We start from the raw sequence: 26,359 nt of genomic DNA on the forward strand, positions 1-26,359 counted from the left end.
CGCGGCTAGAGCTGCCGGCCCGAGCCGCGCCACAGCGGACCCTGGCGGCCGGAGCGAGCGGCGCGGCGGGCGCGGAGCCTCGGGTCCGCCGGCCCCGGAGTCGGCGCCGCTCGGGCCACGTGGTCCCCGAACTGGGTGAGGACAGGTTTGCAGCGCTGGACACGCCTCGTTCACTGAATCTCGACGGGACTTGGAGAGTTGGGCAGATGGAGGCTGGTGTAGGTGAAGTAACTTGCCAAACGTCGCAAAGCCAGCAACACGGTGGCCGACTAAATCTTCAGCCGGATGTTTCCCTCAGTGCAAATCACCTCCCCTGCCAGACTGCTCCTTATCCCTGTTGTGAAGATAACATTCCTGTCTCGTGTGGGCTCTTGTGAGGATTAAGTGAGTTTAGCCGATTATGTCTAAAAGCGGGGCCTGGTTTAGTAAGCACAAAATCACCCGTGGTTATTAACGACAAACCTGCTTTTGACAAATCATTGCAGTTCTGCGTGGAAGGGAATGACTCACTTTTAAAGGAAAAAGTGAATGAATTTGAGATTCTAGGAGTTGAATAATTAAAAAAAAATCCATTCAAAGCAACAGCCACTTCTCTGGCACTCTAAGTCCCAGATAGAACCGTGCCCCTGGATTTAATTTATGCTCTGTGGCATCATCCTGCCTGGCGCCCTTCCCAATTGACCATCTCATGTTCATCTGTTCTCTCCGCCATGTCATTCTGTGCTCCCACAGGTCACGACTTTGCATTTTACCTTTCGTACAGCTGCCATACAAATTCCCTACAAATGACCACAAACGAGACGGTTTAGAACAACAACAGTTTCTTCCTTCACAGTTCTGGAGCCCAGAAGTCCCAAACCAATGGGTCTGCAGGGTTTGTTCCTTCTGGAGTCTCCGAGACAAACTCTGATCCAGGCCTCTCTTGCCGCTTCTGGCCATTGCCAGCAATCCTTGGCAATTCTTTGGCCTGTTGACCCATCTCTCCAACCTCTGCTTCCGTTGTCAGTGATCATCAATGGCGTCCTCTCCCTGTGTGTTTCTTGGCTTTGAATAAGGACACCAGTCATATTGGATTAGGGCCTACCTTAATGGCTTAACCTTAATTTGATTACATCTGCAAAGACCCTTCTTGCAAATAAGTCACATTCACAGGTATGTCGGCCTAGAACTTAAACATACCTTTTTGGGGAGATGCATTTCAGCCCATAGCAATCACTATCCTCAAGACCTGGCAATTACACTTCCAAATAGAGATCTTGGAGACTTCACACATGTGCAATGGTGTCAGTGATGAATGGTTTGTAAAAGCAAAACATAGAAACAACCTAGCTGTCTTTCAGGGAAGCAGATAGATGTGCTGTTATGGTCAGATGATGGAGCTATGGACATGAATGAACTCAGTTTATAGGTGTCAACATGGATAGGCCTTAAAAACACGAATAAAGCAAATTGCAGAAGTATAGGTATAATATGGCATGCTTCAGATAAATTTAAATACACAAAACCACACTATGCATTCATTCATAAAGATATGTAAAAATTTGAAAAACTATGCCAGTGATACAGTTCAGTGTGGGATCAGGAAGGCACAAGAGGGTCTTTGCCCTTGTGGAGGGAATGACACAACTTTGTCATATTTACTTCATAAAAAATTGCAGATACTATGAACACTTGTCACTATTCTGGGTGTGGGTGTTATGTTAATCTCTGTAATGTATATATTTAGCTTTCCCATGAGAAAGCTCATTTGAGTTATTGGTCTGAAAGGTGGAAAGGACAAGCCTAAGAGTTAGGAAGACGAGGTAGAAAGAAGGCTGACACAGTAATCCAGGGAAGAAACTGATGGTTGTAGTTCAGGCGGAAATAGAAGCCATGGAGAAAAGGTTACATGTCAAGGAGCTGAATCCAAAGGGTTTGGTGATTAGATGCAGGGAGATGTGGAAAAGGAGCCAGAAATAATTCCCAGTGTCTCAGTTAAAACTAGGGTTGCTTGCAAGTAACAGAGACCCAAAATAATTGGCTTAAAAAAATAAAACTTATTTCTCTGACATAAAAATGGGGAGCTAGGCAGTCCAGGGCTGGCATGGCATTTTTGCCCCACAATGTCCTCAGGGACCCAGGCCCTTCCAGTTTGTGACCCTGCCCTCCCTAAGGGGTGGCCCTCATTAAGTGGTCCAGGATGGAAGCCATAACTTGAGCCACCACGTCTCCATTCCAGGCAAGAGTCTAAAGGAAGGAGCAAAAAATAAAGTGCAGAGGGTGCACAGTGGCTACTTTTTAGGGGGTGTTTAATAGGACGAGGCAGAATGTGGCAAAGATCAGATGGAGGAGAAAGAGCCAGGGGACAGCACAGGAGGGAGGGCTTGGTGCTCCTGTGGGAAATCACGGAGGCCTTCATGGGGGAGGTGGTATTTCATCTGAGCTTTGCAGGACATATGATGTTTCACAAGTGGAGGAGGAAGGTAGGAAAAGGCAAGGCCTGTACCCCTCCTTGCTGCCTCCCTTGCCCCTGCTGCCCCAGGGAGTGGAAGTCAGGAAGTGGCGTGTGTCTCTGTGCCGATGTCTCCGTACGTGTCAGTTTGCCTGTGGGTACCCTGCATGTGGGAGTGGTGGGGAGTGGATGTGTGCCAGCCTCCAGACCCATCTAAGGAGAAGCTCCGGGTCCTCCTGTTCTTGGAGAGGACAGAGGAGGCTGGCTGAGCTGGGGTGGGGGATGCTGGGCCGCCCCAGTGGCCTGGGGCAGGGAAGAAGATGGTGTCGGCTGAGAGAACCACTCTCATCTGAAGAGGCGGTCCTTTCTTTGGACTGACCAGGGCCTTTGGTATCCCCACCACCCTTGTCCTCCACATCCAGTCCGCCCCAGGGAAATGTAAAGCCCTAGAAGAAGAGGTGTGGTGGGGGCTGGGAGCAGACGCTGCCCCACCACAGTCAGCGTGGGGGAGCATCTCCCAAGCCCCCAGGGAACATACAGGGCTCTGGCCACTGGACTCCCTGGGAGTATCTCCCCCCGGCTCATAGAGTGTCTCCAAACACTTCTGTGTATGTGAAACTACTCTGGAAAAGTACAGCCACCTGCCTCCACCTGAAAACTGTAAGGATTTTAATAAATGATTAAACAGCGCTTTCTTGATGGTGTCCATCTGTGGCTCCCCGCGTGCAGCCTGTGGGTTTGCTTTGCTCTCCTTCTTCTGCTTCACACTCGGAGTTGTCGCCAGCAGGACCACGATTCCTCTGTCGGCTAGGACCATGACAGCAGAGCCACAAGTTGTGGGCTAGCCCTGGGCTTGTGCTGGCCGCTTGCAGGGAGGGGGCCCAGAGCAGCACACGTAGCAGTGGGTGCCTGTGTGTGCCAGCCGTGCCAGGGGCTGTGGGGTGGGCAGAGGCCAGACACGGCCCTGTCAGTGCTCAGCGTGTGGAGGCTCTAGGACAGGGGTCCCCAAACTTTTTACACAGGGGGCCAGTTCACTGTCTCTCAGACCATTGGAGGGCCAGACTATAAAAAAACTATGAACAAATCCTTATGCACACTGCACATATCTTATTTTAAAGTAAGAAAATAAAATGGGAACAAATACAATATTTAAAATAAAGAACAAGTAAATTTAAATCAATAAGCTGACCAGTATTTCAATGGGAACTATGCTCCTCTCACTGACCACCAATGAAAGAGGTGCCCCTTCCGGAAGTGCAGCGGGGGCCAGATAAATGGCCTCAGGGGGCTGCATGTGGCCCGTGGGCCATAGTTTGGGGACCCCTGCTCTAGGAGCTCAGAGTGCAGAGGGGTTGCTTCTGGCTGGGGAACCAGGAGGGGAGAGACGGAGCGGGGAGCACGTGAGAGGGACCACGAAGGAGGAGGTGTTTCAACATCATCGTCTGTACTTCCCGGTTCTCGGTGTTTAGGAGTCTGGAGACCAGGCCCTGGCACAGCTGTCCCCACCCCCGTTCCCACGTGTGAGCTGAGGCCCCAGTACCTGGGATCACACAGAGCGCTTCTGATCCGGCCTCACCTTTCGAATAGTTGGACTTTTTCCCAGTCAGTTCTAACCCTTCTGGTTGCCTGCGCCTGATCCACCCTGCCCTGCCCGTGGGGGTGAGGACCAGGATTCAGAGCCAGCCAGGGCTGAGGTGTAAGGGCCGGACATACTACACACACAGACCCCAAGTATATCTCCTACCCAGCCATCTCTAGCCCTGACATGCCCCTTGTTGAGTCATTTCTGACTTACCTACTCACTTCCTTTCACCCCAGAAATCCAAGACTCATCCTTGATCAGCTCTCTCACTTCCCATAAGCCCATGGGACTTTACCTCCAGAACAGGTCTGAAATTCTACCAAACCATTTATTCCCTCATTCATTCTGACAATGATGCTGTGAAGCCGGTGCCCAGAGTCCATAGCCAGGAAGGGGCGGGGCCAGGATTTCGTCTCAGCCACCGCTCATTATGCCGGAAGTAGAAGCCATCACCTCTCTCCATCCACATGCCACACCATCAGCCTTTCCTTGGCTCGCACCAATAGCCCCTCACTCTAGTCTTGTCCCTCTAGGACGTTCCCCATAAAGCAGCCAGCAGGATCCTTCGAAAACATAACATACGGCCAATCATACTTCCTCTTGCTTAAAACCCGCTGGAGGCTCCCTAGTGCCCTCAGGATAGAGTCCAATCCCCTTCGTATAACCCTTGAGGCGGCTTGGTAGGATCTGCCTACTGACAGGTGCAGGTACTGACCTCCTTCCATGTCGCAGACAGTGCCAGTGCTGCACCCCCCTAGGTCTCGACTGCCTTGGTCCCCCTGTCCCCCCTGTGCCTTCACTCTCAACAGTTAACCGTCAAGCACTGAGAGGAGTGTTAACCACCCTAGCGGGACAAAGTTGCGGATAAAGGGCGATTATAAAAGAACATGGTGCGTCTGCCACAAGCCTGTGAGCATCTTGAAAATGGGGACAGGGATTTTGGGTTCACTAAGTACAATGACAAACGTAAATACACGTGCCACTGACGCAGGAGTGCAGAAGGGAGATGTCCAGCCTGGGGTGTCAAGAGAAACCACCCGGAGGAGAAAAGCCTTCATGGCCGTCTTGAAGAACGAGCGATAAAGGCTGTTACCGGGCTGAAGGAGGAGCCCTCGTCCAGGCGGAAGACACCAGAGAACAAGGTCCAGAGAGTCAGACAGTGTCAAGATGCTCCCAGATGTTACAGCCCAAGCTGGGGAGGGGCGAGAGATGTACGCCCAGTGGTCTGATACGGTTTTCATGGCAGGGTTATCAGTCCTGTTTTACGACAGAGGAAGAGGGTGTCTGAGGCCCAGAGAGGTCACGTGACTGGCTCAAGGTCACAGATCAGAAGAGTCAGAGCCAACCAGGTCCTCAATATTCCTCACCCTGCAAGTGTGAAGCCCTGCATGGGTGACTGAGGGGACTCAGACAAGCCCTAAGCCTCACTCACTTCACTGGCCACATGGAGGGCGGGGAGAGGGGTGCAGTCAGTGACCTCAGAGCCAAGGTGGGAAGCTATACGGGGGAGAGATTCCCTGTGCTCATTAGTTAAGAGGATTTGAGCACCTCCTAAGTACGGTTTAGAGAAATAGAAGCCAGTGTACACGTTCATAAGTTATGCTTGAATCATACTAAGGGCCCAACACAGCCGCAAATGTAAGAACAAACTTGAACCTCAAACTTGGAGCTATTCTCCTGCCTTAATCTAAGCCATTGTGTCTGGCCCTGCTGTCAAGCCCTGAAGTAGCTCTCCTTGCTTTTGTGGGTTGAAGTAACCCCATTCACATAACTTAACGGAAGATTATTGTTGATTTTTTGAATTATTAAAAAGAGATTATCAGGACCACAGCAGTTGGAGCTGTTGGCTTAGTGGACACAGGCTGTCAACTAAAACTGGAGAGAGAGCATTTCCCCAAGTGTAAGGGTGACATCAGTGTGGCATTGACCACGAGGGATGTGGTGCAGCCTCCTTGAAAACACCCAGATGTTCTTGAGCTGTTTCCATCTCCAGCTGTTCCTTGTGGGAGGCTGGAGAGGCGATTGCACACCACTTGGGACCAATGGCGGCTGCAGAAGGCTGTGCTGATAGCCCTTGGAGTGGTTAAGACCAAACGCTGCCTCCCATCAGATACCTGTGATTCGGAGTGAAACAACAATCTCCGACAGAGAACCCAGAGAACACCTCGCTCAACCTCCTCACTCTAGAGGCGGGCAATGCAGGATTTGATAAGGAAGATGACTTGCTTCTAATCAAGAGCGAGTTCGTGGGATAGGCCGCGGTAGAAGCCAAATCTTAGGAACTTTGACTAATTCAGGTAAAATAGGTTTCCTTCTACAGAGCATCTCAGAGTTTTCACTATATGCGTCATACATTTCTAGAGGAGATTTATAAGATGCAAAGTTTTCCAGACTTTTGTGTCTAGAGCAGTGATTTTTAACTTGTGTGCTGCCAGAATTTTTAAAACATGAAATACCTGACTATTTAGTCAGGAGCACTCACCTCTCTTCCCTTAGATTGTCAAATTAAAAAAATGACAATATCCAACACAATAATAGCCACCAGTGAGAATAAATCACAGTTATACTGATTGACTCTGGGTGACAGTAGTCTTCCTTATAATGAGATCAACTGTGTTCATAGGCATGCGTCTGATTACCAGATGTGCATATTTACTGTTTACACAAGTCTATATTATAAACATCTAAATTTTTTTTCATTTTTTTTCATATATATATATTTTTATTTGAGCTAGTTCAAAGATAGGTTGTGCTCTCTTTATAGGGAATTCTACTGAACACTTCAGAGATCCCTGACCTGCAGTTTGTTTGTTTGTTTGTTTGTTTTTTTAATTTATTGAGTTTTAGAGAAAGGGGAGAGAGATAGAGATAGATAGATAGATAGATAGATAGATAGATAGAGAGAAGGGGGAGGAGCAGGAAGCATCAACTCCCATATGTGCCTTGACCAGGCAAGCCCAAGGTTTCGAACCGGCAACCTCAGTGTTCCAGGTCTATGCTTTATCCCACTGTGCCACCACAGGTCAGGCTGTAAACATATAAATTTAAAAAATGTTTATTTATTGATTTTAGAGAGAGAGATGGGGGGAGAGGCGGGACACTGGTCTGTTCCTCTGTGTGCCCTGACTGAGGAGTGAACCTGCCCTTTGGGACGATGTTCTAACCAACCGAGCTATCCGGCCAGGGCTAATTTTTTCTTAAGTAAACACAATGCACAGAGTGAAAAGGTTTAATAAAGGTTAGGGTACATGGCCTTGAGTGGCTTGGCATTTTGTAAAGTTTCTATGTAGTTAAAAATAAATAAGTAACCTCACAGGATGGTCTGGTCAGCACAGGTCTACGTTCCCGAGGGCAGGAGAAACAGTTGCAGATGCTGGGGCTGTCTGGCCTGGAGCCCTCGGCCGTCCTAACCCCTCTTCTCTATGAACAAAACTCATCTTTTTTTTTTTAAGTTTTTTTTTCTTTTCTTTTTTTTAAATTTATTCATTTTAGAGGAGAGAGAGAGAGAGAGAGAGAGAGAGAGGAGGAGGAGGAGGAGGAAGCATCAACTCCTATATGTGCCTTGACCAGGCAAGCCCAGGGTTTTGAATCAGTGACCTCAGCATTTCCAGGTCGATGCTTTATCCACTGCGCCACCACAGGTCAGGCCATTAAGATTTTATTTATTGATTTTTACAGAGAGTAGGGGGGTGGGAGCAAATGTATCAACTCATAGTTGCTTTGGTTTAGCTGTTCATTGCTTGCTTGTTGTATGTATGTGCCTTGACTGGGCAAGCCCAGGGTTTTGAACCAGCAATCTAAGTGTTCCAGGTCAACTCTCTATCCACTGCACCACCACGGGCCAGGTTGAGCAAAACTCATTTCAAATGTAATAAAGAATTTGACATCAAAACCCATTCTTCAGGTTAACAAACCCCATCATAAAATGTTGTAAAGAATTTAGCATCATTAAGAGAGGTGACTCAGGTGACCAAGGCAATGTAGACTGTGATGATCACTTCCATTGTTTAGAACTTTATTCTTTTATGAATGCAACCTAAGGCCATATTGACTTGCCAATTATAATGGCCCTCTGGTCAGCAGTGGCATAAAAAAAAGACTCCTAGGTCAGAGTTACATAATATCTTGCTTTAAACTAAAAAAAAAATGCATCGTTTATTTTATTTTACATATTAACATTTTTGAGATCAAGTGGGGCAGTTTTTCTATAACTTAAAATTTTTTTTTCATGGCTGTGAACAGAAAAGGGCTACGTAATAAACCTGACAAGCTATGTATGGGCCACATGGCAGGCCTGACAAGGTCAGTGACCAAAAGTAAGCACACAGGATGGCGTCATCACAGATTCCCAACCGGGACGGTCAGAGCACGTAGTCACGACCCAGGTTTCTAGTTTCTTAAGCAAAGGTCAATGTTAACCTTGAGTGAGCCCTGTTCCATTGTTGCTCTGTGTCTACCTAACGAACCTTTGGAATGTCAGAGTAACTTGTTTTCTAGACCCCTTAACAGCACAATTGCAGGCACGAGAGCAGAGAGACACAGAGCCCCTCACTGTTGTCTTGTTCCGGATACCATCTCTGTGTGCTGCAAATGTTAATCATGAACTATCCCGGACCCACCAATGTAAAAGAAGTATGGGTTTCTCCACTGGGCTTTTTATCGAATCCCAGAGACTTCTCCACTTTGCTGTCTCCTGCCTCCTTAATCTACCACCAACGGATTTCCTGGAACCTTCTCGATGTTTCCCCCTCTGATTCTAAATGCATAAAAGGAATTGTGAGAAACTGCCATTCTCTGGAGCATTTTCTCAATCTGTTGAGATCTTGCTGCTTGGTGTGTTCCCAAAACTTTCTGTAGCTTTGGATGTTCAACATGGTGATGAGACATTTTAGGTGTTATTGTGATTACAGAAAACTGCATTTTATGCAATAGCTGTCAGAATTCCTTTTGAACAGAACTTCACATTTCATTCCATTTAATCATGATTTGTCTGTAGTAGGAAAATTTCTAAAAAAATTCTCTGTTAAATTCAACTGGATACTATTTTTAAAAGGGAAAACACAAATGACACCAATTTTTTATTTTTGCTGACAAAAGCTTTATTGTTTCCATTGGGTCCAATGCATGGGAGAGGGCTCTAGCATGGTTAAAAGGATGCTTAGTGGTTGCAGGGAGAGGCTCAGGCAGAAACCAGACAGCAGCGAGATGCAGAAGGGCCCCACAGGCTCCTGGTGTTGCGTGAGGGTGAGTTTTTTTTAAAGAGACACTCTCCCAGTGCAGCCTGGGGGGCCGGCCATTCTGCAGAGGTGAGTCAGGTGGTCGTCCATCTTTTTGATGAAGTTCACCTGCTCCCACAGGAAGTGGCTCTCCAGACAGTCACTGAGATGAGGGTATGTGCAGGCAGAACTCAGCACATGCAGACCCAAAAGGGCCTGAGTCAGGCGCTTCACCAGGACCCCGTGGTTTCCATGGCGTCCTGAGTTTCTGGTCCTGGAAGGCTTCTGCATGTCCTGGAAGTGGCCGCGGCTCCCGTGCTGGTTTTGCATCTGTAAGAGACACAAGGCGCCCTTGAGACTCACTGAAGAAGTGGCCCAGCCCTCAGGCCCCACACTGTCACGGTAGAAACAGAAGCCCAGACAGAGGTAGGTGCAGAAGGCCTGCAGATGCAGGATGACCAGGCGGTTGACTGGGCCTCCACCCGTGTGGAATAATTTGGACGAATTTGGGAGCTCATGGTTACTCGGCAGTATGGAGTTAACGCTCATAAAACGGTGTGGGCTGATCTAGGAGGCGGAGGATGACCGAGGGGGTTCTAAAGGTGGTGACTGGATAGGAGGGTGGAGGCTGGAAGAAGGGGCGTCTGGGTGACCGAGGGGGTTCTAAAGGTGGTGACTGGAAAAGAGGGTGGAGGCTGGAAGAAGGGGCGTCTGGGTGACCGAGGGGGTTCTAAAGGTGGTGACTGGAGAAGAGGGTGGAGGCTGGAAGAAGGGGCGTCTGGGTGACCGAGGGGGTTCTAAAGGTGGTGACTGGAGAAGAGGGTGGAGGCTGGAAGAAGGGGCGTCTGGGTGACCGAGGGGGTTCTAAAGGTGGTGACTGGAAAAGAGGGTGGAGGCTGGAAGAAGGGGCGTCTGGGTGACCGAGGGGGTTCTAAAGGTGGTGACTGGATAGGAGGGTGGAGGCTGGAAGAAGGGGTGTCTGGGTCTGTTCCGTCCGAACACTATTGAAGTAAGAGACAGATCCGTGGGGTTACTGAGTGCGCTACCGACAACTGACACTAAATTCTCTTCAGAGAACTAGATATTGTCCCCCTCCCCAATATTATAGGAAAAGCTATAATAAGGTAGGTAATAAGTACAGTACAGTGATAGCAGAAAGAAGGGGTCTTTTCACAATGGAGAAGCGACTAAACCGCACTGCAAGTCAGTTACCTGAAGTGCATTAAGGGGATAAAGTTAAGTCCCAGAGCCTGGCTCGGGGAGCGCTGGGTGAGCTCTGTATTTCATTTGTTTGTGGTTTCCTGACGTGCTGGTTGCGCAGAGCACAACCCCCACTGGTGGTGACGTTAAGGGCGAATATATCCTGACGCTGAATCAGTTAATGTGCGACGTCTTCAGCGACTTCTGTGCTCCTGGAACAGGTGCAGGATCGCTGTGAACTTTGAAATCTGGTGATTCGAGGACTTTTTCAGCTTGGCCATTGCGTGTCTGTGCGCAAGCGTGTGTGCGTGCCTGAGTGTGTGTTTAAAATAGCCACACCTGTGCGGAAGTTAACAGGCTCTTCTAAGGGAATGAGGACAGGAGCGTGTGTCCCTGCGGAAAGCAATGCTCGTATCAGGGGATGTTTTCTGAACCGTCCTCCTCCCCTGCGACGGGGGTGGGTGGGAAGGGGCTCGGGCCCCTCTCTTGTTCCTTCAGCGCAGGGCAGTGCCGCAGAGCGGGGCGGGGCTGGAGCCGCCGCCGTGGGCAGAGGCTGCCATCTGGTGGTACACATGTCACAGTGCTCCGTGCAGGACGCCGCCCGCGCTGAGGCTCTTCTGCCGGGATCCTCAGCGGTCTCCATTCTGCTTCTGGAAGACCATTAGGCGATTTTACCAGAATGTCACTTTAAAAAATTATAAATCGGAACAAAAATGATGTATTCCTGAATACAATGTATGTTATATTTATTTGAACATAAAATTTTTTTTATTTTTCAAAGACTATTTGAAAGTAGTTTTCAGTTCACAGCAAAACTGAGCAGAAGGTTCGGACGTTGTCCCTATACATGCTCCCTGTCCCCACACATCACAGCCTCCCCCATATCAACATCCCCCCCCATATCAACATCCCCCCCCCCATATCAACATCCCCCATGCATCGATGAATCTCCTTCGACATCACTGTCACGCAAAGTCCGTAGCTGACAGTAGGGTTCACGCCTGGTGTTGTACATTCTATGGGTTCGGACAAATTTATCAATCATTATGATAAACACAGAGCATGCTCTCTACCCTAAAAATCCTCTTCACCACACTCTCCCTCACATATTTATTTATTTTTTAATTTTATTTTTTAAAGATTTTATTTTTTGATTTTAAAGAGAGAGGAGGGAAGGGAATAAGAAGTATTAACTCACAGTTGCTTCACTTTAGTTGTTTATTGCTTGCTTCTTGAATGTGGCTTGACCAGGCAAGCCCAGGGTTTTGAACCGGCGACCTCAACGTTCCAAGTCGACGCTTTATCCACTGTCCCACCACAGGTCAGGCCTCATATATTTATTTTTAACTTCATAAAACTTGACAAAATGCTAAGCCATTTAAGGCCATGTACCCAATCCTTATTAAACCCTTGTACTCTGTTTTGCATTGGGTTTACTTAAGAGGAAAAAAAATCAGATTTTTATAATAATCAGGTGTATAAATACTGTTTCCATTTTTTTTTCTTTTTTTTTTTTTTACAGAGAGAGAGTCAGAGAGAGGGATAGACAGGGACAGACAGACAGGAACAGAGAGATGAGAAGCATCAATCATTCGTTTTTCGTTGTGACACCTTAGTTGCTCATTGATTGCTTTCTCATATGTGCCTTGACCGCGGGCCTTCAGCAGACGGAGTGACCCCTTGCTGGAGCCAGCGACCTTGGGTCCAAGCTGGTGAGCTTTTGCTCAAATCAAATGAGCCCGCGCTCAAGCTGGTGACCTCGGGGTCTTGAACCTGGGTCCTCGGCATCTCAGTCCAACGCTCTATCCACTGCGCCACCGCCTGGTCAGGCTGTTTCCATTTTTAAATGTAAAAATTCTAACACGGGCATATATGAATTGGAAAGGACATAAGATAAAATGAAAAGAATAAAAATATTGATATTTCCTCCTTATACCCTGTCTCCTTCTCCAAAGTAAGCCAATATCAATTGTTCCTTTTAGATTTCACCTTAATACACAGCATGTATATATGTAGGAAGTTTGAATTCATCCACAAAGATGTGAAACAGATATGCCTTTATTTTCAACACAATCTTGTTTTCTATTTTAAGCCCATATCTCGACAGGTTCGTTGTTATGGTAAAAACCACCCCCAAGACTCACAGGGCATGTTATACTTTTGGGGTTTGCTGAGGGGTCCTTTGGTCCTTGGTCTTCCATTCTCCTTGGGCATCTCTGAGAAGTCTGTGTTTCTGATGCTTCAAGTGGTCCTCCACAACTTCCGAGGCATGCTCGGGACATGGGACTCTGCCAACACTGCCCATATATTCGCGTGTATCGATGTGTCACTGGGCCCCGGCTCGCTCAGGTCCTACAACCTCTTGGGCATCACGGCTGGAGCGCAGGACTCCTCCTTCCTGCTGACTTCCTGTCCACTTATTCTACCCACTATTAGGAGAGAGGTGCTGGAGTCTTTACCTATAATTGGGGATTTCTATATTTTAATGAACCACACTTTGAGTAGCAACTATGTGGGTATCTCCTGCTCTTTACTTCCCTGGGAAGCTTTTTAAAAATTTTTTAAAATTTATTTTTATTTATTTTTGACAGAGACAGAATCATATAGGGACAGATAGACAGATAGAGAGATGAGAAGCATCAATCATCAGTTTTTCATTGCAACACCTTAGTTGTTCATTAATTGCTTTCTCGTATGTGCCTTGACCGTGGGCCTTCAGCAGACCAAGTAACCCCTTGCTCGAGCAAGCAACCTTAAGTCCAAGCTGGTGAGCCTTGCTCAAACCAGATGAGCCTGCACTCAAGCTGGCGACCTCGAGGTCTCGAACCTGGGTCCTCCGCATCTCAGTCCGATGCTCTATTCACTGCCCCACTGCCTGGTCAGGCCCTGGAAAGCTTTTGCTGACCCCCAGAATGAGGTGCTTCCGGAGCACATTCTGATTTTCCTGGAGAAGCACTTGAGCATGAACCACAGTGTTTAATTGCCTGCTAGTTTTTCTGTCACCTCCACTAGATCATATGTCCTAGACAACAGTAAGCGGGCTTCGTTACATTCACATAGGGAAGACTTGATAAATATTTGATGATGTGAGGAAGATATTTGAGGCTCAGTAAGTGGACATCTGGCATAATTAAAATCTGGAACAAAACTCAGTGAGTTCAGGAAATGGCAGCAAGGAGTGGCTGTGAGAATATAAGGACCGTGGGAATGAGCAGAAATGACTGCGGAGGGCATAACTTTTAACACGAAGAAAAGTAGAGCGAAAGCTGGTGAGAAGGTCTGGCACTGGGTTTTATAAGCCTTGACTCAAATTTGGAGAGTCAGAGTCTTTTTCTTTGTTTGTTTGTTTTTGTTTTGTATTTTTCTGAAGTGAGAAGTGGGGAGGTGCCCGACAGGTATCCCCCCCCCCGCATGCCCACTAGGGGGCGATGTTCTGCCCATCTGGGGCATTGCTCCGTTGCAACTTGTTTTTTTTGTTTGTTTCTATTTTTACCCCATTTCAAAGGATCCATGTAAAATGTTGACCAACAGATGGGATTTGTGCCTCAACTGAGAGCTCATGGGTATGCCAAGGGATTACAGAGATGATGAGGGTTTACACTGAGCTTTGTGGCCTGGCCAAGTGAGGGAGGATTTTCACTTTGTCCACCATAACCAGAAATAGGAACAGTCATGAGAAAGTAAGGCCTCCTGGTGGGGACAGAGAGATTGTTATCAGAACCACTGGTGCCCAGGAAGAGGTTGAGAACACAGGCAAGATTCTCGACAGAAAACAGATGCAAAAGCGAAGAGAGCGATGGTTCAAGACGAAGCTTGAGAAAGAGAGGAACCTGCCGGAGATGACTTCTGATGTGGAGCTGGGCCGTCCGCCTCAAAGGGACAGAGCTAGGCTCTGCTAGACCAGGTCTCATTTGGGGGGTAGTATTATTTATTTATTTATTCATTTTAGAGAGGAGAAGGAGAGACAGAAAGAGAGAGAGGAGAGACAGAGAGAGAGAAGGGGGGAAGGAGCTGGAAGCATCAACTCCCATATGTGCCTTGACCAGGCAAGCCCAGGGTTTCGAACTGGTGTCCTCAGCATTTCCAGGTCAACGCTTTATCCACTGCGCCACCACAGGTCAGGTGACCAGGTCTCATTTGGTATCAGCCTGCAGTGGTGACAGAAGGAGACTCCCTCCGTTCCTACAGAGCCAACCTCCCAGAGCCAAGACAGATGGTGAGCAGCATCCCTGAAGGGATGGGTAGGGAAACGTCAACCCATGGAACACTCTGTCTTCCACTGTTTCCCTCCGCAGTCTCAACTTGATGGGTAACTCCCCACTTCAAGCTTCCCACTCCCCTTCCTCTGGCTTCCCCGGGGGGTCTCTGTCTCAGAAGCTGGTAGGCAGGCAGGCTGTTTGGGGAACAAAGATGTTGAGCATAGTTTTTAAAGAAGGGGCCCCCTCCTTTATGTTGTCCTGTTTTCCTTTTTTGGACTTCAGTTCTGCATGTACAGTGTCCTCCTAAAGAAATAGGAAAGAATTCACTCGGTAGCTTTGTGGGCAAACACTCCGCCTTAGCCACCCACAACCTCACTTTGCGGGTGGACTGATATATGAATTTGTTCAGATTTCTGTCTGTCTGGGAGCTGGCAATCCAGATGGAAATTTGGTGTGGTCCTTGTCCTTAAGGAGCTCATGTTCTAGTAGAAGAGAAAATAAATGGATTTTTTTTTAGTTATCTATATAATACTTTATGATTTTTCATAAAGCCGTGGGCTGGCTGTGGGGTTGCTGGGGCTCAGTGTGATGATTACTTGTCTCTCTGGGGTGGGGTGTCTCACGCAGATGCCATCGGCTGGGGTTTCGGCTGGCTTTTCTCAGGGGTCTGGAGCCTCAGTGTTCCTCTGTGTGGCTTTTCTCTTTCCTGGTGGTGTCTCATCCTTCAGTTGTCTGGTCTGACTTCCTTTACAGCAAGGTGACTGGCTTTGCTGGAAGGTGGATGCTCCAGTCTTCTTCTTCTTCTTCTTCTTCCTTCTTCCTTCTTCCTTCTTCCTTCTTCCTTCTTCCTTCTTCTTCCTCCTCCTCCTCCTCCTCCTCCTCCTCCTCCTCCTTCTTCTTCTTCTTCTTCTTCTTCTTCTTCTTCTTCTTCTTCTTCTTCTTCTTCTTCTTCTTCTTCTTCTTCTTCTTCTTCTTCCTTCTTCCTTCTTCCTTCTTCCTTCTTTTTTTTTTTTTTATAAATATTTAATTTTTCATTTTGGTGAAGATAGTCTTTATTTATTTATTTATTTATTCTTTATTCATTTTTAGAGAGGAGAGAGGGAGAAGGAGAGAGAGGAGAGAGAGACAGAGAGAGAGAAGGGGGAGGAGCTGGAAGCATCAACTCCCATATGTGCCTTGACCTGGCAAGCCCAGGGTCTCGAACCGGCGATCTCAGCATTTCCAGGTCGACCCTCAATCCACTGCGCCACCACAGGTCAGGCGCCTTCTTCCTTCTTTCTTCTTCTTCTTCTTCCTCCTCCTCCTCCTCCTCCTCCTCCTCCTCCTCCTCCTCCTCCTCCTCCTCCTCCTCCTTCTTCTTCTTCTTCTTCTTCTTCTTCTTCTTCTTCTTCTTCTTCCTTCTTCCTTCTTCTTCTTCCTCCTCCTCCTCCTCCTCCTCCTCCTCCTCCTCCTCCTCCTCCTCCTCCTTCTTCTTCTTCTTCTTCTTCTTCTTCTTCTTCTTCTTCTTCTTCTTCTTCTTCTTCTTCTTCTTCCTTCCCCTCCTCCTCCTCCTCCTCCTCCTCCTCCTCCTCCTCCTTCTTCTTCTTCTTCTTCTTCTTCTTCTTCTTCTTCTTCTTCTTCTTCTTCTTCTTCTTCTTTCTTCTTCTTTTGAGAGATACAGAGAGAGACACACAGAGAGGGACAGATAGGGTCAGACAGAAATGGGAGAGACGAGAAGCATTAATTCTTCGTTGTGGCACCTTAGTTGTTCATTGATTGCTTTCTCATATGTGCCTTGACCGGGGGGCTACAGTAGACCGAGTGACCCCTTGCTCAAGTCAGCGACCTTGGGCTCAAGCTGGTGAGCCTTGCTCAAACCAGATGAGCCCGTGCTTAAGCTGGGTGACCTTGGGGTTTCAAACCTGGGTCCTCTGCATCCCATTCCGACGCTCTATCCACTGCGCTGCCGCCTGGTCAGGCTTCTTTTTTTTTTTTTTTTTTTTTTTACAGAGACAGAGAGGGAGTCAGAGGGACAGATAGGGACAGACAGGCAGGAAGGGAGAGAAATGAAAAGCATCAGTTCTTTGTTGTGGCTTCTTAATCGTTCATTGATTGCTTTCTCATATGTGCCTTGACCGGGAGGCTCCAGCAGAGTGAGTGATCCCCTACCCAAGGCAGTGACCCTGTACTCAGGTGAGCCTGTGCTCAAGCTGGATGAGCCCGCACTCAAGCTGGTGACCTCGGGGTTTCAAACCTGAGTTCTTCGTGTCCCAGTCTGATGCTCTATCCACTGTACTACTGCCTGGTCAGGCCTGCCAGGCAAGGAAAGGACCAGAGATGGCATCATTTCTGCTACAGTTTACTGATCAAGAGAATCACAGTGCCGGCTCTGAGCAAAGAGGAGAAGTAATTGATTTAATGGATGAAGTAGTACACACTCGCAGAGAAGGGAGGAATGGATGGCAACCCTTTGTGGAGAGTATCTTCCGCAGATAAAAATAAATAAGGACCACAGTTAAAATCCAGTGAGCCCTTATAGGTCAGGCAGCAGGCTAAGTGCCTGACACATCTCAGAACTGCTTATACTATTGCTCAACTCATAAAAGTAGGGATCATTTTTATCCCCACTTCACAACCAAGCAAATGGAGGCTGGTAGCGTTTAAATAAATAGCCCCAGATCAAAGATCTAATAAATGGCCGAGTCAGGATTCAGACTCCTCAGAGACTGATTTGTTGTTGCTCTGTAAGAGGAAGATGGATGGGATGGTGAAGGATTCAGTCTCTGGAGTCATCTCTTTGTAACAAATGCCACGAGAGAAGGCAGCGGGGCTTGGCGGTGGGAAGAGCTGTGAGCTGATGACAGTTCGCTCTGCAGAGGCCAGCACACACACGGTGTTGACTTTGCTAAGAGCGCTGAGAGGTCCAGACTAGAAGATTCTGTAATGTTGCTATGATTAAGGACTTTCATTCTGATTAGAATTACACACTGGCAAATGAGCGGGAACCATCAGAACTCAAGTAGCTGTTCAACAGAATGAACGCAGTTGTTTCTGAAGTGGGCTGTTAACTTATTACTAGCTCTCTCTCTCTCTCTCTCTCTTTTTTTTTTTTTTGTATTTTTCTGAAGGTGGAAACGGGGAGGCCGTCAGACAGACTCCCGCATGCGCCCGACCGGGATCCACCCGGCACGCCCACCAGGGGGCGATGCTCTGCCCATCTGGGGCGTCGCTCTGTTGTGACCAGAGCCATTCTAGCGCCTGGGGCAGAGGCCATGGAGCCATCCCCAGCGCCCGGGCCATCTTTGCTCCAATGGAGCCTCGGCTGCGGGAGGGGAAGAGAGAGACAGAGAGGAAGGAGAGGGGGAGGGGTGGAGAAGCAGATGGGCGCTTCTCCTGTGTGCCCTGGCCGGGAATCGAACCCAGGACTCCTGCACGCCAGGTCGACGCTCTACCACTGAGCCAACCGGCCAGGGCCTATTACTAGCTCTCTTATTGTTCATTTGCTTCAGCCCAGGGTATGAGATTTTGGGGCCCTGGGAATGGCAGGCGGGATTTGAATATTTAATGTGGAGTGCTTCCCACCCCTCCGCCTCATTGCCAACACCCACTCCCATCATTCATCGGAAGGTTGGTAGCCCCTCAAGGAGGAGTGGGAGATTGCATGGCGTCTTTTCACGTGTGCTTTGTCAAAGCCCTGGTTATTTGTCTACACTGTCTCTACATGGTCCCGTGCTGGCTGGAAAGACCCATGTAGGAGCTGGTTCTCAGGAGCCTGTACAACTCACTAAGGACTTCCCAGATGCACCTGTTCTTACCTGTATCCGTGTGCTAAAACAATATCGCTACTACATATCACAAAATTTACAACAGCCACAGTTTTCAACCTATCTTTCAATGGGGTTGGGCAAGTTATACTTATTATTTTCTTTTTTCTTTTTTTTGGTATTTTTCCGAAGCTGGAAACAGGTAGGCCGACGCTCTACCATTGAGCCAACCGGCCAGGGCCTATACTTATTATTTTCAATCCTCATGATAATCCTCTTTTATAGATGAGAAAGTAGATGTCTCAGTTCCAAAGCTCTAACCCCTGGTTCCGACATCAAAGTTGATGCTTTGTCTTCTGTGATGGGCATTGCAATGGTTGTTTTCTATCCCACACGGAAGAGAATAGGTCTTTGAGTACAAGCTCTCCTTATTTCCATGCCATCTTCTGGTTACTTCCATCAACGTGGGTTCCTGGGTCTATATGGGTCCCAGTGCTGTATGTCTTCCCTACCCTCGTGGCGTGGCCAGGCTGGGTTACTCATGGGAGCGATTCAGGAATGAGCGTCCAGAAACGGGGCCAGCCACCGACGAGACCAAACCACAGAGCATGTGGATTAACTTTGGCTCATCTTCCCCTCTGAAGCTAGGCTGGCCTCTGCCCATTGGGGGCGAACATTTTGAAGGGAGTCAGTATTTACCAGGCATAGCTTAAGGTAACAGGTAGTATTGTTCAGAAGACGAATCTGTTGCGTGTGCAGGGGACACGGCCGGCCAAGCAGGCAGCTTAGTGTAAGAGAAAGAACAGAGACTCACAGTCAAATAGATGCTGGTTTGAATTTTTTTTTTTTTTTTTTGTATTTTTCCAAAGCTGGAAACGGGGAGGCAGTCAGACAGACACCTGCATGCGCCCGACCGGGATCTACCCGGCATGCCCATCAGGGGGTGATGCTCTGCCCATCCAGGGCGTCGCTCTGCCGGAATCAGAGCCATTCTAGTGCCTGAGGCAGAGGCCACAGAGCCATCCTCAGCGCCCGGGCAAACTTTTCTCCAGTGGAGCCTTGGCTGCGGGAGGGGAAGAGAGACAGAGAGGAAGGAGAGGGGGAGGGGTGGAGAAGCAGATGGGTGCTTCTCCTGTGTGCCCTGGCCGGGAATCGAACCTGGAACTCCTGCACACCAGGCCGACACTCTACCGCTGAGCCAACCGGCCAGGGCTGCTGATTTGAATTTTGTTTCCACGACCAACCTTGTGACTTTGAGCAGTTCTCTTGATCATTCTGAGCCTCTCTTTCTTTGCGTCTGGAATATACCCGCCTCATCAGCTTGTTCCAACCAAATTATAACGACTAGTTTGCCCGGGCTGCCTCCTCCTCAGGCACTATGATAACTACTTCATGTATTCTCTTCGTTTTTACGCTTTTATCAATGTCTGAACACTCACAGATGTTTACTTTGGATAGTGGACCATCAATTTCTATTATGTTTTCCTCTACCTCCTCCACTCCCCATTTTGATGGTTATTGAAGTTGTTTTTGAGCATACCGGCCTATCCCCGCTCTACTCAGCACATGGAAGACACGTTGGGTGGCCATTGTGGAATTCTAAGAAGCAAGCGGGATGCTCCCGGGTGCGATTGTGGAGCAAAAGGAAAGAATCCCAGCAGAAGGCAAAATGCTGAGCAGTGTTCCCGCAGCTGCCAGTAGCTGCCCTTCTCTCTCTGGGAGAACTCCCTGGAGCTCTGAGCCCTCCAGGGTCCCACCTCACAGCCGCCATGCACTGCATCTAACAAGGACTGCTATCCCTTTGCCAATCTCCTGCTGCTTTATTTGTCTCTTGGGTTTGGGCTTTATCAAATGTTACCTCATATTAGAATTATTTTCTAAGAATCCTATCACTGCTTTCCTACGCTGAAGTCATTATCTATTCCACAACACCTAGTTCAGAGGAGGTGCTTAGTTTTTTCCCCCCTGTTGTTTCTTTTGATCAACAGGAGGAAATCACTGTGTTGACGAACCCCACAATATCTTATGAGATTGTTATACAAACAGGTTCAGTTAAAGAAATACTTGAGTGTCCGTGTAAAGCTAGAATATGGGTATCCACAGAGAAATAAACATAGTCCCTGTCTGAGAGATTCCCATAGTTTGATGTGCAAAATCATCACACAATGAGAACATCTTATAGCGGAGCACTGGATGTTATGTTAGAAGAGAACCCTGACCAGGCGGTGGCACAGTGGATAAAGCGTCGGACTAGGACCCAGAGGACCCAGGTTTGAAACCCCAAGGTTGTTGGCTTCGGCACAGGCTCAGCAGTTTGAGCACAGGATCGTTGGCTTGAGTGTGAGATCATAGACATGACCTCATGGTCGCTGGCTTGAGTCCAAGGTCACTGACTTGAGCAAGGGGTCACTGGATCAACTGGAGCTCCCTGGTCAAGGCACATATGAGAAAGCAATCAGTGAAGTACTAAGGTGCTGCAACGAAGACTTGGTGCTTCTCATCTCTCTCCTGTCCTGTCTGTCCCTTTCTCTGACTCTGTCTCTGTAGCAAAAGAAAAAAAAAAAGAAAAAGTAAAAGGAGAAGAGGAGCGATGCTGGCTGGGGACTCAGGGGAAGCTTCTGGCCATGGCTCCTGTGATGAACCTAAATGAATGAATGAATAAAAGCCATCCATGGGGAAAAAAGAGGAGTGGCCCATTCCTGACAAAGAAAACAGCATAAGTAAAGCCAGGAGGTGTGGAACAACAGGTATGTGGGCAACTTAGTGTTTCACCAGAGTTTGTGGGAAGCCGGTTGGAATTATCACACCGTCAAGTACAAAGTAAACTATTTTGGAGATGAGGGAAAGGGAGTCTATAGGGACCGAATCGGAACTGGTAACAAACTTGCTATCGCGCTGAGATGAAGATGGTATCTATAAATAATGTGGCGTGGTTAAAGTTGCTTTCAGGTAGTGACTGGACGATGAATTTACAGTGTGCACTACTACTAGCGGAGGGAGGATTGAGAGGGAAACTGAAATAGTCCAAGGAAGAGAAACTAAGGGCTGAGGAGAGGCCAGAGAACAGGAGGAGGAAGGTACTTGTACTATTACTGCTGACCGAGGCAACACTGAAATAACCCCTGCTACAGTACAGGTTCTGCCGAAAGGATTTTATGTGTATTATTTCATTTAATTGTCACAGTGGTTTTTGGTGTCAGATTTGGGACCAGATCTGCCACTTATTTTTTGTGTTATTGTTGATAAGTTATTAAAGCCTTGGTTTTCTCGTCTGTCACATAGAGGTAACGATAGGTCCCTCCTGGCTGGCTGCCAGAACTAAAGACAACTGTATTTGTAACGCCCCCAGTGCGGGGCGGGTAGATGAGGACAGCCTGAGAATGGAGAGTTAGTGTGTATGGGCAGGAGTCAGGGAGAAATAAGGCGGAGAGAAGCAGAGTGGAGCATGAAGGTCGTGCTGCAAGAGTGAGTCCCGGGGAAACGGCCCCAAAGCCCGTGTGGTGCGTCCTTGCTGTGGCTGCTTTGGGCCTTACGTCCCCGACGCTTGGGTGCGGTGGTGATTCGGAAAGCTTCGTAGCTGGATCACATAGGCAGTGCAGCTGGGGTGGAGGAAAACAGGAACTCGTATTGAAGGTGTGGGTGAATAGGTATCAGGGGGCATGATATTGACTGTCCCAGCAGAAGGAAATCAGAGCGGTGGAGCTGGGGAGAGTGACACGGGTTCACCTCGGCTGCTCTGGGCAGATACATAATAACTGCATTCGGATAGTCCCTGCGGGCCAGTTCTTTGGTCCTGGAATTGCTTGTTTTCTGGACAGGAAGGGAAACTGGAATGGTGAATTATTATTATTATCTTTAGCACAAAAGGGCTTAGCTGAAGGCAACTTGAGGCTTTTTAAAAACTCTTAAGAGCTCTATAAGTAATACAGTCTGCCTGACCAGGTGATGGTGCAATGATGGATGGATAGAGCATCGACCTGGGACGCTGAGGACCCAGGTTTGAAACCCCCAGTCACTGGCTTGAGTGATTGCTGGTGATTGATTGCTTGCTTGATTGATTGCTGGATTGAGCATGGGATCATAGATGTAACCTCGTGGATGCTGACTTGAGCCCTTCAAGGTCGGTGGCTTGGGCAAGGGGTCACTGGCTCAGCTTGAGTCCCCTCCCTCCCCCTATCCCCCTCAAGGCACATATGAGAAGCAATCAATGAACAACTAAAGTGTCATAACTATGAGTTGATGCTTCTCATCTCTCTCCCTTCCTGTCTCTCTCTCTCACTTAAAAAAATACTACTATTTTTTACAATACTAGATTGTAGTAGTAAAAATACTACTACAATCTAGCCATTTATTCTCTTTCTCTCTCTTTTTTTTTTGTGGCAGAGACAGAGAGAGTCAGAGAGAGAGGGACAGATAGGGACAGACAGGAAGGAAGAGAGATGATTGTTTCCTCATATGTGATTTGACCGTGGACCTTCAGCAGTCTGAGTGACCCCTTGCTCGAGCCAGCGACCTTGGGTCCAAGCTGGTGAGCCTTGCTCAAACCAGATGAGCCCGCACTCAAGCTGGCGACCTGGGTCCTCCAAATCCCAGTCTGATGCTCTATCCACTGCACCACCGCCTGGTCAGGCCGTTCATTCTCTCTCGATGGACTTATTTTTATTTTATTTATTCATTTCAGAGAGGAGAGAGAGAGAGAGAAGGCAGGGAAGGAGCAGGAAGCATCAACTCCCATATGTGCCTTGACCAGGCAAGCCCAGGGTTTCAAACCAGCGACCCTAGCGTTCCAGGTCAAGGCTTTATCGACTGCGCCACCACAGGTCAGGCAGATGGACTTATTTATTTATTTATTTATTTTTTTCATTTTTTCTGAAGCTGGAAACAGGGCAAGACAGTCAGACAGACTCCCGCATGCGCCCGACCGGGATCCACCCGGCACGCCCACCAAGGGGCAACGCTCTGCCCACCAGGGGGCGATGCTCTGCCCATCCTGGGCGTCGCCATGTTGCGACCAGAGCCACTCTAGCGCCTGAGGCAGAGGCCACAGAGCCATCCCCAGCGCCCGGGCCATCTTTGCTCCAATGGAGCCTTGGCTGCGGGAGGGGAAGAGAGAGACAGAGAGGAAAGTGCGGCAGAGGGGTGGAGAAGCAAATGGGTGCTTCTCCTATGTGCCCTGGCCGGGAATCGAACCCGGGTCCTCCGCACGCTAGGCCGATGCTCTACCGCTGAGCTAACCGGCCAGGGCCCAGATGGACTTATTTATATCATCCCATTTCATCATTTACATCGCTGGCTCTTGCTTCTGGGTAAAGGTTTTCACCCCCCTCATGTCCGGGCCAGACGTGGTGCGGAAGGTGACTTGAGGTCAGTGAGTCGGTCTCTGGCTCCTAAGTTTTCCCTCTGTTTTCTTTCTTCAGCAGATAAAAGGGGCCCAGGAGCACTCTAATCTGTTGAGTGACTTTCATTTAGAACTTTAAAAGCGGTTGTCTGAAGGCTTAAAACGTTTCCCAAGGTGGGAGAGTTAATATTCAGGGCTCAGCTTGCTTTCAGAGGCTGGACTCCTTTGTTGCTGACAGAAGTCAGAAACGCTCTGCAGTTTGGGGGTGGGGGGGAGATTCTTGTTTTAAAAAATTGCTTCTGAAATCACTGTGTTATTGTTGGAAAAATGTTCACTTTGTGGATAATGGGGCCGTAATTCCCAGCCTCATGCCTGCCCTGCCCCAGGGGCCCCGCTCTTCACCTGCTCGAAAAGAGACATCAGTCAGTTACGGGCTCTGCGTTTCGCCTTCTTGAACTGGGGTCACACATTCCAGTCTCTCTTTCGGTTCAACACAGTCACCCTGCAGTGTGTTTTTTAAAAGCTGCCTCTTTATCACCCCAGACTCCTTTTTCCAGAGGGCAGAACTCAGACACAGGGGGACCTCAGGCTGATGTCGTTGACATTGGGAGAGGCATGCCACCAGGGCCGAGACCGTGGACAGAGGCCCCACTGAAGAAACTTTCCTTCCGGACCTTCCGCGGCATAATGCGGGCTCATGTGAGCTTGGCCCTGCTGACATTTTGCGCTGGCTCGTTCTCTGTTGGGGAGGCTGCCCTGCCCCTGGCGGGATGTTTAGTGGAACCCCTGGGGAGGCTGCCCTGCCCCTGGCGGGATGTTTAGTGGAACCCCTGGGGAGGCTGCCCTGCCCCTGGCGGGATGTTTAGTGGAACCCCTGGGGAGGCTGCCCTGCCCCTGGCGGGATGTTTAGTGGAACCCCTGGGGAGGCTGCCCTGCCCCTGGCGGGATGTTTAGTGGAACCCCTGGGGAGGCTGCCCTGCCCCTGGCCGGATGTTTAGTAGAACCCCTGGGGAGGCTGCCCTGCCCCTGGCAGGATGTTTAGTAGAACCCCTGGGGAGGCTGCCCTGCCCCTGGCGGGATGTTTAGTAGAACCCCTGGGGAGGCTGCCCTGCCCCTGGCGGGATGTTTAGTGGAACCCCTGGGGAGGCTGCCCTGCCCCTGGCGGGATGTTTAGTGGAACCCCTGGCCTCCAAACGCTAGACGTCAGGAGCGTCCCCTCAGCCTCCGTTGCAAAAACCTAGATGTCCCCAGGCTGGAGTGGGGCATGGGATGGGGGCAGAAGAACTATCAGCTGAGAGCTAGGCATAGCAGTCAACTGAGCCACCCAGCTGGGGCCTGAGGTCCCCTTCCGATATCACTTACAGTCATGTGTTTGCACAGGGCAACGAGAAGAGGGAAAATCCAAACCATAGTCATAAGTGGGAAGATGAATGGCAAGGCTAGAGGATATTCAAGTTCAGACCCCAAGCAGAGGCCATGCCTAGTGGTCCTTAAAAGAAGACCGTGGAAGCTTTCAGGATTCCATGGCGAATGTGGGTGAAATCCATGCACAGGGAGTAATATGGGAGAACAGAGAAGAAGGGGACATTCTTTTTGTTAAACATCTTATTAAACTTCTTGGGGTGACATTGGTTAAGAAAATTAGATAGGTTTCAAGTGTGCAATTCCATAGTACATCCTCTGTATATTACATTGTGTGCTCACTGCCCTAGAGAAGGGACATGCTGACGGCCACCAGAAAGGCATGATTAGTTGCACACATGCCCTGGGCTGGAAAGTTTGTGCCGCCACCATATTCCCACCTCCAGGTTTTGAGCAACACCAAGGTGCATGTGGCATTCGTCTCCTCTCAGCGTGCTCTGTGGGTGTGGAGGATGGGGAGCATGTGGTGAGTGCGCAGGAAGGACACTTATTTGTGAAGTCTGTGGAACAGACGAGGCTTAGGTGATCTACCTCTTGATTCTCTAATTCAGTAGTGGGAGAGGGAGATTAATCATTTTTTAGGTAATTAACAGGAGCATTGAACCTTTTGTCCACATGCCTGCAAACCATTCACAGAGCAAAGTACCAGCTGCAGCCTGGTGATTTTTCCATCTTCTCCAGAGGATTCTTTGGTGAGGAACATTTTTCAAATTTTCAGGCTGTATTTTTACTTAAAAAAAGAAAAAAGGTTCATGGGCAGTGAGTTTTAGCGCCCATGTTTAGATACCTCTGGTATTATCCCAGAGCCTTCGTAGACTGTCCCCGAGAGCCTGCTCATTCTTCAGCCTCGTTTCAAATCCTCGTCTGCCTGTTTCGGCATTCAGTGTTTCTTCTCGTTCCTGTCTTTTCTATTTCCCTGGCCAGCCCAGGTCCTCTACAGTTTCTCGTATCAGATTTAATCCCCCCGTAGTTGGGTCCCCCTTTGGGAACAACCCAAACTTTGGGGCCTCTTTACTTTTTTGGGGGGTGTTTGCGTGTGTGTGTGTGTATGTGTGTGTGGATGAGAGAGAGAGAGAGGTGAGAGAGAGAGAGAGAGAGAGAGAGAGAGAGAGAGAGAAGGACAGACAGGAAGGGAGAGAGATGAGAAGCATCAACTCATAGTTGCAGCACCTTAGTTGTTCATCGATTGCTTCTCACATGTGCCTTGACCTGGGGGCTCCAGCCAAGC

At 48.7% G+C, this 26,359-nt stretch overlaps 1 protein-coding gene across 1 annotated transcript; it reads right to left on the reverse strand.

The window, feature by feature from the left end:
* Positions 1 to 5: 5 nt before the first annotated feature.
* LOC136381437 (ferritin light chain-like) lies at positions 6 to 9,778 on the reverse strand. Its single transcript, XM_066350178.1, has 2 exons — positions 9,359 to 9,778; positions 6 to 131 (listed from the first exon to the last, which is right to left on the reverse strand). Exons 1-2 carry the CDS (start codon positions 9,776 to 9,778, stop codon positions 6 to 8), a joined length of 546 nt encoding a protein of 181 aa, XP_066206275.1.
* Positions 9,779 to 26,359: the final 16,581 nt, after the last annotated feature.

Source organism: Saccopteryx leptura, chromosome 9, assembly GCF_036850995.1.
Source record: "Saccopteryx leptura isolate mSacLep1 chromosome 9, mSacLep1_pri_phased_curated, whole genome shotgun sequence".
In the NCBI taxonomy this organism is placed as follows: domain Eukaryota; kingdom Metazoa; phylum Chordata; class Mammalia; order Chiroptera; family Emballonuridae; genus Saccopteryx; species Saccopteryx leptura.

Bases quoted from the DNA above. Each gene is read 5' to 3' on its own strand.
- LOC136381437 (XM_066350178.1), bottom strand. From the start codon at position 9,778: ATGAGCGTTAACTCCATACTGCCGAGTAACCATGAGCTCCCAAATTCG. The intron at 132-9,358 runs GTGAACTTCATC...GTCCTCACCCAG, and splicing joins GCCACTTCCTGTGGGAGCAG to TTCGGGGACCACGTGGCCCG.